This window comes from Solanum pennellii, chromosome 9 (assembly GCF_001406875.1).
Source record: "Solanum pennellii chromosome 9, SPENNV200".
In the NCBI taxonomy this organism is placed as follows: Eukaryota; Viridiplantae; Streptophyta; class Magnoliopsida; order Solanales; family Solanaceae; genus Solanum; species Solanum pennellii.
In genome coordinates, this window is record NC_028645.1 from 6,640,392 (window position 1) to 6,657,464 (window position 17,073).

General features: G+C 28.7%; 1 protein-coding gene and 1 long non-coding RNA gene across 4 annotated transcripts; both read left to right on the top strand.

Moving 5' to 3' along the window:
- Positions 1-8,838: 8,838 nt before the first annotated feature.
- On the top strand, positions 8,839-12,199 carry LOC107029349 (high mobility group B protein 1). Of its 3 annotated transcripts, XM_027919438.1 has the most exons (9): positions 8,930-8,978; positions 9,754-9,823; positions 10,021-10,103; positions 10,316-10,435; positions 10,532-10,589; positions 10,669-10,713; positions 10,924-11,004; positions 11,100-11,201; positions 11,920-12,178. In XM_027919438.1, exons 3-9 carry the CDS (start codon positions 10,033-10,035, stop codon positions 11,968-11,970), a joined length of 528 nt encoding a protein of 175 aa, XP_027775239.1. In that variant the 5' UTR covers positions 8,930-8,978; positions 9,754-9,823; positions 10,021-10,032; the 3' UTR covers positions 11,971-12,178. The 3 variants fall into 3 exon arrangements, with proteins under 3 accessions (XP_015086227.1, XP_015086228.1, XP_027775239.1); XM_015230741.2 differs by lacking the exon at positions 9,754-9,823 and having other exon boundaries at positions 8,839-8,978; positions 10,017-10,103; XM_015230742.2 differs by lacking the exon at positions 9,754-9,823 and having other exon boundaries at positions 8,848-8,978; positions 11,920-12,199.
- A 2,612-nt stretch (positions 12,200-14,811) lies between these two features.
- Positions 14,812-16,802, top strand: LOC107030946. The gene is made up of 2 exons (XR_001458169.1): positions 14,812-15,110; positions 16,444-16,802. It is a non-coding gene; the product is annotated as an uncharacterized LOC107030946 (long non-coding RNA).
- Positions 16,803-17,073: the final 271 nt, after the last annotated feature.

The following is a 17,073-nucleotide window of genomic DNA, read 5'->3' on the forward strand; positions in this document are numbered from 1 at the left end:
TCGTCTTCAACTCAACCGCAACTCTAGCCAGTCTTCATCACGTCAGATCTCAGGGTGAGCTAATGCTTCTAGCTTGGACTGGATCTTCTTCTTCATGTCTTGATGCCTTAAAGTTCCGGCATGGACTAGTTGTTTATTTATTTTAGCTTCCTAGATATTCTAAGATTTAGTAATTTGAGGATAGATGTTCTTGTGGTGATGACTTCCAGATTTTGGGGATAATAAGTATTAAATTTTAGAAGTTATTAATTGATTCGGTTAATGAGTTTTAAGTCTTCCGCATTATATTCTGTTTTAGTATGGTTGAAATATTGGGGTTTAGATTGGTTGGTTCGCTTACATAGTAGGATAAGTGTGGGTGCCACTCGCGACCCGTTTTGGGTCGTGACAACTTACGGGGTGTTACCACGAATATTGGTTTTTCTCTTTCTCTCTCTAGATCTCTCATCTCTTTCTCTTGAAAGTTCTTGTGTTCTTCATTCATCAAGTGTGTGTGCCTGAATTCGATCATAATATATAGCAAATCAATTAATAATATATTAATTAAAAAAATATTTAAAATTAAACTATTTATAGTATATTATTATCAAGTTATAGCATATTAACTAAAAATATATCAATAAAAATTTCTATTTTATTATTTAACCAATAATTATTATGTTTAAATAATTAATTTCATTTATTCACTTACCTTTTATCAACAAAACATTTTAAATTATTACTGATTAATCAATTACCTTTTAAAGTTTTTAATATAAATAATAAATTATTAAATATTAATCAATTTTCTTTTAATGTTTTTAATATAAATAATAAATTGTTATTTATTAAATATTAATCAAACTTCATATTATATAGTTACCTTTTAAAAAAACAAAATCTAAAAATTAGGAATTTGATTTTAATTAATTTCATATTATATGGTTACCCAATAACTACCCGCCCCCATATCAACCAATACTCTTTTATCTTCCCCCAATACACTCAACCTCTCCCCTATTTACACTCTTCTCTTTCTACCATACTAATTTTGCACGCCTTTTTTCACGTTTCTCTCTCTATTAATCAATTAAAGGCAGCACACGGTTCTCTCTCTATTAATTAATTAAAGACAACACGTCTAATTTCTCTGTCATATTAAAATTGAGCATACATATTCGCACGCTTAATGTCATCTTCAAGTACAAACTCTTTCAAGCTATAAACTTATTTCCCAAAATCAGATTAAGCTTAAAATCCTTATTCAACTACATCTCTATCAATCTTCCACAAAATTAGTTTTTTTATTTTTCAACCATCAAATCCGCAATATTGCATGATTTTCGGAAAAAATCGTGTTGTATAGATCATCAAACAGGTTTATTTCTTAAAGTTTTTATTTTTTTTCTCTAATTCTTTTGTCAAATTATTTAATTTTTATATGTTGTTGCTTGATTTTAGAAGAAATTTATGTTGTATAGATAATGCAGGTTTCTTCAAGTTTCACATTTGTTTATGTCAAATTCTTTAATATTTATTTGTCTATAAATTTCTAGGATCTGGGTTGTTGAATACAATGTCTAAACCAAATATCCTAAGGAGATTCACAAGAGATACAAACTATACCGGTAACTTCATGGTTGAAATACAATCTTTTGATCTATGTATAACTCAAATCCAATCGCAAATATCAGGCTATACAACTGCGATGTGATTAGAGAAGAATTTCGAATGATGAACTAGTAAGGTGTAGTCCTTCTAAAAGGAAAGTAGTGTCAACGGTGAAAGCAATCGAAAAAAAATGTTACAAGAGGAGGAAAGTAAAAAATTCTGTCCCGGACATGATTGGAGGACCGGTTGTTAATGAAGAACAAGACGAAGTGAGTGAAAAATCACATAGTTCATCAATTTCATCTTCTTCTTCGACTTCTTGGTGTGTGAAATCAAGAGATGATTTTGATTTGTCACAAAAATCCAGCAGTAGAGATCTTGTAACACTCATGTCTGCATGTTGTATAAAATATATTAACTATATATGTCATAATATATTAACTGTTGTATTTAATGGTAGTATGCTTAAATGAATATTTGCACTTTATTAAATGTGTATGATTTTTGTATAGATCTCGATTGCAATATGCAAAAATATATGAACTTTGTATGAAAAATGTATAAATATTGTATAAATTATGAATGTCATATTGAACTTTGATATATATTACAGAACAAATGGTATATATATGAACATTGTATGAATACTATATGAACATTTTATAAATGACAGTAAAGTTCAATGTATATATATAATGTGTATATATAATGTATAAACATTGTATGAATTATGTATCCCATATTGAACTTGGATCTATGTAACAGAAACAAATGGTACATATATGAACATCGTATGAATATTGTATGAACATTGTATGAATACTATATGAACGTTTTATGAATGACAGTATAGTTCAATTTATTTATAATGTATAAACATTGTATGAATTATGAATATCATATTGAACTTTGACATATGTAACAGAAACAAATGATATATATGACAATTTTTTACGAAATCAAACTTTATAAATGTCAATGGTAACAACTACACTCAATAAAACAAAAAGTGTTTCTAACATTCAAAACAACACAATAACAAATGTAACATTACGAAATCATTGTTTTTGCACAGGATAATTTGAACATGTCTTTCTATTGTGTCCAACTTGACGACATCTATTGGAAGTCATTTTTGTCCTTTTGAATTTCACGTCAGCAAACCCCTTCTATCTTTCAAGTTTTGATCTATCCGATGTACAAAATTAATACAAAACATATATTCTAATTTCATTAGAAACATATAATGTAATTTTGAAAAAAAAATAAATGGACATTCATACACAAATGATACACGTTTCGTATAATCTTCATACACTATTAAAAAAAAATTCAGATTTCAACGTTACACAAATTTATAATTAGTTCATATAATTCATACACACTTCATACACAGTTAATATATCATTCACTGTCCTATACAATACTCCAATTAAACAAACATAATACATTTTCAATACAAAATTAATATAAAAACATGTATTATAATTTAAATAGAAACATATATTGTACGCAAAAATTTATCAGGTTATGCAGCTATGAAAATATTCTTGAATTTTTAGAAAAAATGACTTATACGTTGAAAGCAATCTGAAAATAATCGTGAAATTTTGGAAAGAAGACTACTTGTAACGTTGATTCAAATATGTTTGAAAATGACAATCTGAAAGTATTCTGAAAATCCAAAAATATTAGTTATTATCTGGTTGAGTTTTTTAAGGAATTAATTAAAAAATAATATTATTTTAACTAACGAGAGATATTTAAGGCAATGATGATAATTTGAAAATGTTTAATATACCTACAAACATGTTATATATTTAACTTTAATTAAACTCCCTAAAAAGTGCAACTATTCATATTAAAAAACGTGCTACCTGCATTAAATGTAGCAATTAATAAAGAAACAAAAGTTTCATAATTTATGTTGTCAGTGTGTTAATTATTACCATTAATTATCCATTATTACTTTATCCCCTTAATTTTTAATTAATTGTTAATAACAAATCTTTTTAATAAATTATAATTAACAATATAATTATTAATAAAATGCTATAGAGTGAGATATTAAATACTACACAATGAAATTGAAACTCTAATGTCATAACTTGATAATATTACTGTGTAAAATGCTATATACAAAATTTACACTTAAATAAATCATTCGCTGCAAATATATCGTTCGTCGGTGTAAGAGGGAGGGTTAATGCCTATCAAGTTGGTTTTGTTGAATTTGTAGCTCAGATTGATGAGCTTGTTTTTCAAGATAGAGACATGAAAGACTTAGCTTGTTTTTCAAAAAGAGAGAATTAAAATGAAATATTCGAACTATCCCTTTTAGAAAATGAACTCTCTTAATATTTTTTGAATTTGTTAGTTGAAGGATCAAAGTCACTCACTTGATATAATTGAAGGTTAATAGTTCTAAGTTAGATTATATAAAAACTAAAATAAGAATAAAATCTTAGTACGGGGACTAAAAATGCCATTTTCCCTTTCCCTTTAATATTTTGCCGCTCCTTATGTCTTGATACGTATCTGTGTGACTTGGGTTTGGTAACAACTTGCAAATTATATGTTGAAGAGCCGAAACATTCATTTTAAGCATATCAGTTTGGACCGGATAATGTCTAACTTTCTCACGTTTGTTAAGGTACATTTCCAAGCGTTAGGAAGTGTTTCGATGTGGTTTAGGGTCATAATAAGGAACTTTATTACTAAATTGAGTTCATAGCTTTTCTATTGACTAAATTTTCACATGAGTTTATGTAAGGATCAACTTCAGACGATTAAATTTGTCAGATTATAAAGTTTTAGATGTCCTTTAATCCATCAATTTAAAGGTCTTGTGAGTCTTCCTTCCAATGACACCACAGTTCACATAATAAGAGTTTAGAGTAGAAAATTGTGGTAGTTTTACTAGAGCATGTCTGAACTGAAAAATTTGACGATGGTACCTGTCAATTAGTGAATATAGTTTGGCGTATCTATGATTGACCCAAAAATTATTCATTTTGGTGATCTAAAGCCCCTTTTTGGCGATCCACCAACTATTTTGACGTTGGGACTTTCAAATCGTTAATTTTGACCGATAAAATTCATTAAAAGATTGTTTTCTTTAATTTTTCATATCCTCTTACGTGAGGATATTCTTAACCTTTTGCCCTCAATTAATGTTAGCAAGTCTATATTATAGCCTGATGACCTCCTCATTCACACTCAGCACTCGAATAATAAAATTCAGTAGTATGTTCTAATTTCTGCCAAGCAAAAACTTAAGTTTCTTCACATTCAAATTTCAAGTATCAAAAAATTTATCAAGTGTATTCATTTCAGGTATATGAAATTATATCAATGAATGTCCTTTATGACAATTGACAAGTAAATTTCATGATTTTTAACTTTATGTCTTTTAAATTACATGTCTCAATTAGACTATAAGATTTGTTTTACATTCAACCTTGCATTCACATGTTTAAAAATGCTTTCATGAAATAAAGTGTCTATTAGTCAGTTTTAGATTATCAGTATTTATGAGCTATTTAATTTATTTGTATTATCAATTTTGCAGACCATTAAAGTGATTCTTAATGAAGTATATTCTCAACAGTATTTTCAGATAATATATATAATTAAACTATTCATATTTTCATGAGTTAAAAACTAGGATCTAGGTCTAGCCTTAAAATTCTTCTTTCAAAATTTCAGTCCTTCTACGTTTTTTTATAGGTGCCTTCACGGTTGCTTGATTTTGGGACACTGACAATTACTTCATCTATTTGTAATTTATTTGTATCATTTCTTTTAATCTGTTTAATATTCTTAATTAATTCTTTAATATTAACTTTTCATATAATATATTTAATATTATAAAATAAAAATATATTTTAATGTATATATATATCATTTTTTATTTAAAATCATAAAATTAATAAATAATTTCTCTTTTACTTTCTTAAATTTTTTATCAAATTAAAATTATACAAATAAACTGAACAAAAATATACATACATATATATATATATATATATAGATATATATATATATATATATATATATTAAACATCAAAAGAAGTTTCTAGTAGAAAGTAGAATCATAGTGGAAGTATGTGATGATGTTGATCCAGGTGTGTACCTTCAAAACATGCCATAAAATATTTTTGTCTTTGTTTGCATGCACACTTCCCCTCTCCAATTCTTTCAATATATTATGTTTTGTTCTCAACTTGTAAATTCTGCATTATTATTTCAAGGATTAGGAAAGGTAAAACCATTATAAAATTTGTATGATGCAAAAATTTATAGTATCTGCTTGGAGATATTTAAAAAAGGAAGTAATATCATGGTTGTAAAAAAAAATAATTATATTATTAGGAGAACTTTTGAAAAATATAAAACTTCCATAATCATTTTTTTTATTTAGTAGAAATCGTATTTCCACAATTAAATCTTGCAAAAAACAAATATTCTAAACTATTACGAGCTTAAGAGCATGTTTGACATTGTGCTCTTAGGAGATAAAAAATATTTATTTTGAGATTTTTTTTATAAGAAAATTAATTGTTTGGCTAATCCGTAAAATAACTTTTAAATTAAAGTAGAAGCAATTTTTTTGTTATCGAGAAGAAGTCAAAAATTTCTGTTTCTTAAAAAAAAAAAAGTAAGAAGCACAAAACTATTTATTTCAAAACCAAAATATCCCCATCATATATTGAAGAATCCCTTATATTTTGTTCATTTTTGTAATGGATTTAATTTGTGAAATAATTTTGCTTGATGTTTTTAAGGAAAATTTCCCAAATAGCCACTAAAAATAATTTAATATCCATAGCTATAGTTTGCAAATTATGAATTGTAGCTACATTTTAGAGGGAGGAGAGAGACGAGCAAGATTGAGAGAGAAAGGAGAGAGAGAAATTATATGTATTGAATTATCTATGAGTATTTGTCAGATAATTGTACATATGTGACCCATATCCATATGTATTTGTATTGTGTCGAATGAGATTGAGAGAGAGAAGAGAGAAGGGAGCGAGATTGAGAAAGGGGAGTGGGGGAGAGAGGTGAGCGAGAAAGGGCAAAAAATGATGAGAGGTAAATTGTACTTGATTTGTCATATAATTGTATGTATATATGTATAATTTGTATTTGTATATGTATAAGAAAGGAGTGAGGCAAGATGGAGGAAGAGAGGAGAGAAACACACATAATTATAGCTAAAAAGAGACTAGAAATGGTAATTAAATCAAACCATAGGTTAAAAATGGAACTAGTATATATTCGCTTATCTGCGTGATTTCCACTATTTTAATTATATTTAAATCATCATATTAATATTATGTACAAATTTAGTTTTTCTTGCAATATTGATGAAAATTTGAATATATTTTAATAACTATTTTAAATAATTTCTTTCTATAAGTAATGTTTATATTAAAAGTGTATGGGTACTTGTCATTTTCGTATTTGACTCTCAAAAATATTTTTCTTTTTAAAAAGATTATCCAAATACAATTTGCTTATCAAAACATTTTTCAAATGAAATCTCTTGCCAGCGAAAGCAAGGGATTTTCCTTCTGGATCGAGCTCGTCGTATGCTTGTCTAGTGTGAGTTACCTCTCCTATGTGTTTTGTGCGCCATTGCATAAAAGCGATAATTTTATCGTGTGCGCACAAAAATAGCAACCTTGAATTTTTGTTGTCATAAAAAAATAATTTTTAAATGAATTCACCCAATATAAAATTGCTTGTTTTTATGTACTTTTTTTGAAAAACTAGTTTTAAAAAATACTTTTCAAAATAAATTATTTTTAATAGCAATACCGTATAGATTCTAAAATAAGGAAGTGATCTATATATGTTTTAAAATTCTTATTATTTTCTCGGTTGTATACTTGTATGTATAACATCACAAAGTGCTTAAACACATTTTTTTTTTAAAAAAAAATTATTTAAAATATGTATTTTCTTAAATATATGCATTCAACTTTGCAAACTATAAAAATGAACCGATGCATATTCTAATCATCGTATTAACTAGAACGTATAGCTAAAATATATAATATATAAACATGATCCTTAACTTAATTTTAATAAATAAATATGTCTTTCAATTTTTAATGTGCACAAGTAGACAGTTAAACTGATATAAAATTGAACAAGTAGACCCAAATGTCCTACATGACACAATATACGTATGACACAAAATTGTCATGTAGGATGAATGTATCCATTTTCTCAATTTTATACTAGTTTAAGTGCCTATTTGTGCACACCAAAAGTTAAAATCATAATTGCCAACTAACGTTAAATTAATAATCATGTTTATACATTATGCCTAGCTATAAAAAAAATACTAAATTTATGTATGTAATTATAAACCTTATAAAGCATATTAAAACTTTTTTAAGATCAAAATAAAATGAACGTATAATATAAAGGGAAATTTTCACATATAGTCAGTTAAAAATAATTAATTACTCTCTATAGCTATAGTTTGATAATTACAATTTGTGGGCTACATGTTATTTAGAGGAGAGAGGTGATCGAGACTGGGAGAGAGAGGAGAGAGGCGAGAGAGGGAGAAAAGAGTGGAGAGAGGTGAATTGTATATGTATATTGGTTAGATAATTGTATATTATACATATGTAATTGTATATATGGCAAGAGAGATTGGGAGAGGGAGAAAAGGGGCGAGCGAGACTGGGAGAGAGAGGAGAGAGGCGAGTGAGATCGAGAGAGGTGAGCGAGAGAGGGAAGAGAATGGGAGAGAGGTGAATTGTATATGTATATAATTGTATATAACTGTATATTATACATATACATTTGTATAAATGGCAAGCGAGATTGGGAGAGGGAGGAGAGAGGCGAGCGAGATTGAGAGAAGGAGGAGAAGACGAGCGAGAGAGGACAGAGAGTGGGAGAGAGCTGAATTGTATATGTATATATGCTAAAAATTGTATATTATCCTGGCGAATTATACATATACAAACATGACTAATTATACAAACTCGAAGTCAGCTCACGTAATTAATGTATAATGTTAATCGCGAGTGATAATTATAGCAAACTATAGATGAATAATTAAATAGTATAAGTTTGCTTATCGTGGTAATTTTCTCAAAAATAAACAGTTTATTATCATCTATATTCCTATTCTTAATGATTAAAATAATAAATTATGACTTTAGAATATTTATTAGCAATTTGACTCATTTTATTTTTGTATATGGATGGAAGTATCGAAAAAGAACCGGAAGATCCGGTCAGTTTACTTTGTTATTATTCGGTCATACTTGATTCTTCTCTTTTTGGCTTTTTAGAGCTCTGTTTTCTTTTCTTCTTCACTTTCGGTGCTTCTGCCAACACCTTCTTATCTTCCTCTTCTGGTAATCAATTTCCTCTCTTTTTCTCTTTATATTAACAATTTTTCAATTTTGTAATTGAGAAACTTCTAGAAGCAGTAATTACTTATTTGGCAAAAAAAAAAAAAGAACTAGTAATATTTTGCTTCATTGTGGTTGATTAAGTTTTGATGTTCTCTTTGTTTCTGTTTTACTCTTATGTGGAGATGAAATTTGCTCTACAAATTGGGTATTTTTATGTTTCCCCTGGAATTGGGTATATATACAAAAGGAATCTTGCTGATACATCTTTTACTTTTTTTTTAATCCATTTTTATTACTGTTGTATTTTTACCTTTTCTTTTTCCCTATTTATTGAAGTAGTTTTTGGTTTACTTAAAATTGGTATTGTGAGATCATGTAGAGATATGTAACATAGTTATTTTTCTAACATGAACCAATTTCACTATTTAGTGGCTATCTCGATTGAATCGTAGTAAATGTTTCATATGAGAAAATTAGGAAGCTTCCAGTTATTTCACTTTTTGTCATCGTGCATTTTTCTGGTGAGTTGGTTTGTTGGAAATCATGTTTTATAGCATAAACTTTCCATTGATTAGCGGTGGGAAAAACCTTTGTTTCTCGTAGTGAATCTAGTCTATTTTACGTTGATGGATTCAACCTTAAGTTCTTAATAATGAACTAATTTGCACTTACGAAATTATGGGTTCAAATTTTTTATATTTGTTAGACTTTTAGTAGTTTTTCGCTTATTGTAACAAGGTATAGTATCTCCTTGAAAAAAATGTCAATTCTGCAGGTAATTATAGATGAAAACACATATATCTTTGGTTAAGGAGTTGATCTTTTCACGGACATCCGAATAGAGTGTACGACAACTACTTGTTGTGCTTTTTGTGCACAATGAGCATTATTCATGTTTTTATTTGGCGCCGTTCATATCGGCTTGTGTATTGGTTCTTTTATATTGGAAAGGATTGTAACTTAACAACTTTTATCACACTGTTCAAATATAAAATGCACATTGATGGGGTTTTGACTTGGGCTGATTTTTTCGATTAGGCAGTTTTAAGTTACAATGAAGGGTGGAAAAGGAAAAGGTGCATTGAGAAAAGAAACAAGGTCGGCGTTGAAGCCTGTTGAGGACCAGTGAGTACCATTTTAAAGTTTGTTTGTTATTCTGGCTTTATATGTGAGTAGTTTTAGTGCTGCATAGATCTTACTCAAATATTAGCTGATACTACATTTTGGGATACGGAAATGGAGTTTCTTGAATTTTCGTTTTGACAGTATGTTGTAGCATAGTGATAAAAAGGCATATTTTTTTAGTGACAGATCATGTTTGTCTCTCTTATTTTCAGAAAGATGGGGAAGAGAAAAGCCACGTTGAAGGACGCCAAAAAGAAGGTCACAAAGGATAAAAAGGCAAAGAAAGATCCTAATAAGCCTAAGAGGCCTCCCAGTGCCTTTTTCGTATTCCTGTAGGGGCTTCGTTTTCTTTTTATAATTAACTATATTTAGTTGCATGTTAATAGTTATGTTCTGTAACCGACAAATGATCATTCATGCTATTGCAGTGAGGAATTCAGGAAGACATTTAAAAAGGAGAATCCTAATGTGAAGGCTGTTTCTGCTGTAAGCTTTTGATGATTATTTCATTAGCATTGCTTCATTTAATAATTGTCCTGAGAAATTGTTAATTTTATATTTAAAGGTCGGGAAAGCTGGAGGAGAAAAGTGGAAATCTTTGAGTGCAGCTGTAAGTATTCTTCATCTCCTATAAGTTAGTGATCCAAGTAACGAATTTGGCATAATGACCATTTTATACACTCCACATTGTCATATTGTTATGCAAGTTAAATAATTTTGCTGAAGATTGATATGGATTCATAACTTTCTTTTTATGGGACAAAATCTACATATTTAATGTAATGAGGTCACTTATAAGTTTGGTTCTATTTGGTGAAAGGAAAAAGCACCATATGAAGCCAAAGCTGCAAAAAGGAAGGCAGAGTATGGAAAACTCATGAATGCTTATAACAATAAGCAGGTAAGCTTCCTATAATCTGTTTTTGTTTTAAGATTTGTATGATCTTTGAGCTGGAAAGAGAGGCTTCTTTCTTCTCACTTCATTAATGGAATTAGGTGGAAAGCTCAGATGATGAGGACGAAGAAGAAAAAGAAGAAGAAAAAGAGAAAAGGTCAAAGCCTGAGGTACATGATGAAGATGCGGAGGACAGTGGACAGGTACTAATAGCTTACGAAATTCTAGTGTGTTTTTTAATTGACTCGATGCTTGCATAAATGCATCTAATAGATTTATGTTTGTGTTGACATGACTGTTGTGGCTCACGGTTGCTCCCCTTCTTTGGGGGTGTTAAAACGAGAGTGTAGTTGGCTCACAGTCCTCCCATCCTTAAGGATGTTAGAGAATAGTTTCACTGATCATTCTAGTCATTTCATTAGGCCCTTTTCTTGGTGGCGGGGAGGGGGGATGCCCTTTTTGTCCTTAATGATGCAGAAGTGCACTTTTGGTCGCAAAAAGGCCGAGGAAGCCGATGTTAAATGTTAAACTTTGGATGTTAATGCTTGATCCAAAATGGAACTTGTATAGTCCGAGGGACATTGAAAACTAGAACTTGTGCCTTAAAAGGCAAGTATAGATGCTGGTGGTTTTCGACAAAATTATTGCCAAATTCGTAACAGAGTTGATTTGAGTTTTGTGATTTGATCATCTGCTCAATAAACTTTGATAAGGCAAGAAATATAGTGCCTTATCTATTATGAAGCTAGTTAATTGATGTGTAAACCTTTATACGTTATCCTCATATGGGACTTCAATCTATTACCGTAAGTGCTATGCTACTTTAATTGGAAACAAGAGTTCTTTGTTTCAAGTAGACTCATTTGTTATAGTAGCTGCGTTATTTTTCTATCAGATTTACTAGTGCTTGATAATCCTTAGGGCGAAGAAGAGGAAGAGGACGATGAAGACGAAGAGGATGAAGATGATTGAAGCTATGTAATTTCTGGCTTGCACCGTTTCCTTGGTCCATCACATGCACACTTCAAACATAATAGTTTTCGTAATTCTGTTACCTAAACCTATGTATTTTCTGTTACCTAGTTGAGTTTTGCAGTTTGCTGAAACTCTTAACTCTTGTGAACTCATATATATATATATATGACGATATGTGATGTGGCATCTCCCCTTGCTTTGATTATTGTACTGTTTGTGATTGATATTGGTTTTTTCTCTATTATTATTATTATTATTATTATTATTATTATTATTTATATGCTTCGTATGAGTTGAGGGTCTATATATCACTCTCTAAGATGCAAGTCATAAGTTACATTAGTTTATATAGATAATCATAACAAGAAGGGAGCTTTTGCACATTACAACCCTAGTTTGATTGAATCAGTGGGGTCATATTATAACGTTCGAAATGCCATAACTCTCTCTAAATTGTCTCGGATTTCTTTCTCAAGCTAAATTTATCGAGTTCCTGAAAAAAAGCAAATGTATCAACCATAATAGGGAAGGTTCTTAATGGAATATCATCCGCCTTTTTATCCTTTTTAGGTGTCTTCCATTTTGGATATAGTTTTGTTCATCCCAAGATGTGATGCATGAAGCGTTTGTGGAAGTGAAAATTGATAATTATTATACCTAAGAGACGAATTCCTAATATGTTGAGTCTATAATCTAAGAAAACAGAGAGATTGATGATTAATATGTCACACATGCATTATATATTATTGGATCGGAGTAATGATATGGAGTTTCATATCTAGGGTATTGTGTGATAAGAATGTGTCACCATAGATAAAAAGTGAAGTTCTAAGGAGTGGTTGTTAGACGTACTTTGCTATATGAGTAGAGTGATCAACAGTCAAAAATATAAACGTCGTTTAGAAGATGAAGGTAGCATGATGAGGATGCTCAAATAGATTAGTAGACATACTAGGAGATAAGATTATGAATGAGGTTATATAAGACAAGGTTGAAATGAATTCCGTAGTGGAAAAAATTAAAAAAGCAAGCATGGTGGTACGTACATGTGAAGAAGTAATTAGGCACACTGTATTGCTTCTTCAACTTACTAAGGATATAACCCTAATATAAAGGTAAAAAGAATAATAGGTGGCCGAGTGTTGTAGTGTTATTAGTGTACATATAGTATCTTATTTACCTAATTTTCACTATTACATGTTACTTCATTTGTTTGTTTATCTAACTAGCTATTTTGTTGTCGACTTATTTTCTTTCTATGATACTTTGATTAGATTTATTTTGCATTAATGTTTTATCGATAAAAACTTTTCTACCCTACAAAGATAGAAATAATGTCTACATAACCCTATCTCTGTTAATCTCACTTATAAATCACACCAAATATATTGTTATTGTTTGTATTCTTTATTTGAACTAGATATGAAGTTTTAATATTTATGATAAAAGGTTGCCTAGTTAAAACCATATATATTTCAAATTCGATAAACTAATTTCAATTATGTTTTAGTATTAATTAGAGTTTTGTTTCCATCTTTAAATTACTGAGCATCTTATAATATTTAGAAATTATTCTTTTATATAATATTCTTTTGCGTATCATTTTTATGTATTTAGTGAATTTTATATCTTGCTACAAAACAATAATTAGTCTACTTATAATATTGAACGGTGAATACTTTTGTGATGTATGTTATTTTTAGATGACATTTGAATATTGAAAACTTTTGTAATGTATTTTGTTTTTCTTTTTTGAGCTCATTGAATATCATAAATCTTTATCATTTTCAGGAAATTAAATATTCTTTATATTTTTTGTTGTATAACTAGCATATATTATTTAATAATATTTCATTTAATATATTTTTTGAATTATACTCATTGGTAAGTGCACAAGTTTAACAGATGTATCCAAAGTGCTTTCAAGTATTTATGCATTTTTATAATTCAACTGGATATTTGGATAAAATATTATATAATTAATTTTTTTCTTTTACAATAAAATATCTATAGTTTATAAAAACTATATAAGTAACTTCGCTACAATATTTGTTTTGACTGGTTTGGAAGATATTCAATCACTTAAAATTCAAATATTATATCAACTTAATGATATTTATTTATTATTTAAATAAGTATTTCATTTATATTGAAGTCAATTGTTGTTACACATAATTTTTTTTATTGGTAGATATACAATTCATACGCGACACACAAAACTAAGCTAGTCAATCAAATGTGAACATATTTACTAGCACGAAAGATTTCGTACAAAAAAGATAAACATATCACTAACCTTTAAAAGAAAAAACATTCAAATCTATTAAATATCTAATTGAGAGGGTGTTTGGATTGACTTAAATGTTGATCAAACCTATTTTAAAGTCAGTTTTTGATTTCTAAAAGTGTTTGAAAAGTATAAAAAGTAATTTAAAATAAGTCAAAGATGACTTAAAATAAGTTGGTGAGTGTTTGACAAGATATAAAATGACTTAAAATAAGACAAAAATCAAAAGTAGGCCTCCTCCTACTTTTTATTTTTTGACTTAAAAGTTATTTCAATGTAACTTTATATTTTGACTTAAAAGCTATTTTTTAAGCCAAGTCAAACAAACTCTAAATGTCAAATTAGATTATCTCTTATATAATATGATTAGTCAACTCTATTCTTCTACAATTTCATGGTAAGAGAGACAAATATAAGGAATAAACTTCTCTATTAAGTAATTATTTTGGACTAATTTTTTAACAATTGTGACAAAGATGAATGATGCGCGCAACTGCAAGGGGTAAATGTACAACATGTAAGTACCAAAGAAAACGATGTGAGAAAAATTTTCCATTAGCTCCATTTTCCTTCCAATAAAGTTGAAGAGTTCAACAAAGTTATTTGATTCTACAAAGTAAGCACTATCATACAAATGCTTAATTCTGTTGTTGACAATGAGAAAAAGGCAAAAATGGCTGAAACCCTATTTGTTCAGGCTAAGATCAGGTATGAAAATCCTGTATATGTGAGTATTGCTATTGGAAATAAATTGAAGTTAGAAATTAAGGAAACTATGAAGGAGATTGATTTAGTGAAGAAAACAACCACTTATTTCAAAGAACTGCGTGAAAGACCATTCTGGCCCAAGGTAAATCTTTTTTTTTTTAATTTCAATTTGATTTTATTTTAAATGATCTTTTCCTATATTATTCGAAGTTTATCATCAAATGATCAATTAAAGAACATGATACATCACTTGCTCTTTGACTTGCCAATTGAGATATTTTGATTTTATATTTATTAATTTGTTGTCAAACCATGAACAAATGATATGTATTTTCACTTTTCATTGTTATGATTTAGTATCAATATATCGTTCATACAAGTACTTTTTATATATAAAATTTAGTATTTAAAGTACTTTACAACAAAAAACTAGCAGATTTGGACAGTTGGCCCCAAGTATTGCTCAAGCTTCATAAAAACAACCAATGCATTATCTATCATATTTAAGGATGTATATTAGGTCATGTAATCTCTTGGTTTGGCTAGTGTATAGTATGATATGATCATCTGTAATAATTATGTACCCACACCATCCACAGTTTGTTCTTTTTTCTTGCATAAGTTTCATAGTAGATTTTCAAGAACCACTTTGTTGTATACCTCTAGGAAGTTCACACCTCCAATAGATTTGGGGAAACATAATTTTTCCCAAGCAATCAATACTTTTTTAGGGGCATCAACATATTCATTTTATAAAAACCTATTGCAAATAGATCAAATGACTTGTATGATCTTCTTAGGTCGTGGGAAAACTTTTGACTAGAATATTTGTATGGCAAATAAGATACTTTTGCCTAACTGAGTTATGCCAGCATAAGATAGAAATCTAATGGTCCAACTTAAAATTCTTCTCAACACATCTTATAAATGAGGGAAGACTCAAAAATGAGTAAAAACATTCTCTTTGGTCATGATTGAATAAGTGACCGTAATAACAAACTACACTATCCAACTAACTATTACTATTTGAAGAAACTTAAGTTCACATATAATTTTGTTTGAGAAAATAAGAGTACTTTCACTAGACAACCTTTTTTGACATGCCATTCCCACTTTTGATATTATTATTGATAGCTCTTCTTGTAACAAAGTTGTATGATATATTAGTACCTGCTATTGAACTCATCACATGTGACAATCTTGCAGTGATCATTTTTTATATGATTTTTTATTTTATATAAATACTCCTTTAGAAAAGTACGTACTTACCCTCTATGACACAATTTTTGTTAACCTACAATACAATGCAACAATCAGAAAAATGCATACACACTTACCATATACCAAATCATGTATAAGTTTATGTACTTTTTTTTATGCATAACGAAATTAAATTAGATATTTCACGTAGAAAAATATATTTTCTATGATAAATAATTAATTCATTGATTGCACAATTATTTCATTTTGTGCAGAATAATGAAGAAAAGTGGCACACAAAGCTTTCAAGGGCACAAGTCTGACTCGACTTTGGAAGAAGCTACGAGCATTACTGAGAAACTTGCCATTCAAGATATGAAAAAAAATCAGGTCATGTCGTATTATAAATGTTTATATTCTTAATCAAATTACTTTTAAGGCGATTTTAGATTATTTTCTTGAAGGAAACTCTATATCAATCCGTATGAATCTTTTTTTGTTTTAAATTTTAAATTCATCTTTCAAATAAGGTAAAACTCTAATAAATTTATACTACCAATTTTGCCTATACATATTGTGTGCAACCTCTAACATTTGTATTTATTTTTCTATATTGTGTGGTTCATTTCAACGACAATGATGGGACCTAGGAAGCACTGAAATTGCAATGAAGATGAGATGAAGATCATAATTTCTATAGATTATGATTTTAAAACGTTGATTTTGATGACGTAAAATGATATCTTATAAAGTTTATTGACGCTCATGTCCTAGTGTTGAAAAAAGAGAAAACATAAAAGTTGGAGAATAGTTAAACATTACAATCTTGTTGTGTTTTTATTTAAATAGTTTCTGCTCACGTGCCTTGCACGTATAAGTTGAACTATCGGCACAATATTTTAAAA

Coding starts and splice junctions, on each gene's coding strand:
- LOC107029349 (XM_015230741.2), top strand. CDS start 10,033: ATGAAGGGTGGAAAAGGAAAAGGTGCATTGAGAAAAGAAACAAGGTCG. Junction 10,714..10,923: donor GGAAATCTTTGAGTGCAGCT/GTAAGTATTCTT, acceptor ATTTGGTGAAAG/GAAAAAGCACCATATGAAGC. Junction 11,202..11,919: donor ATGCGGAGGACAGTGGACAG/GTACTAATAGCT, acceptor GATAATCCTTAG/GGCGAAGAAGAGGAAGAGGA.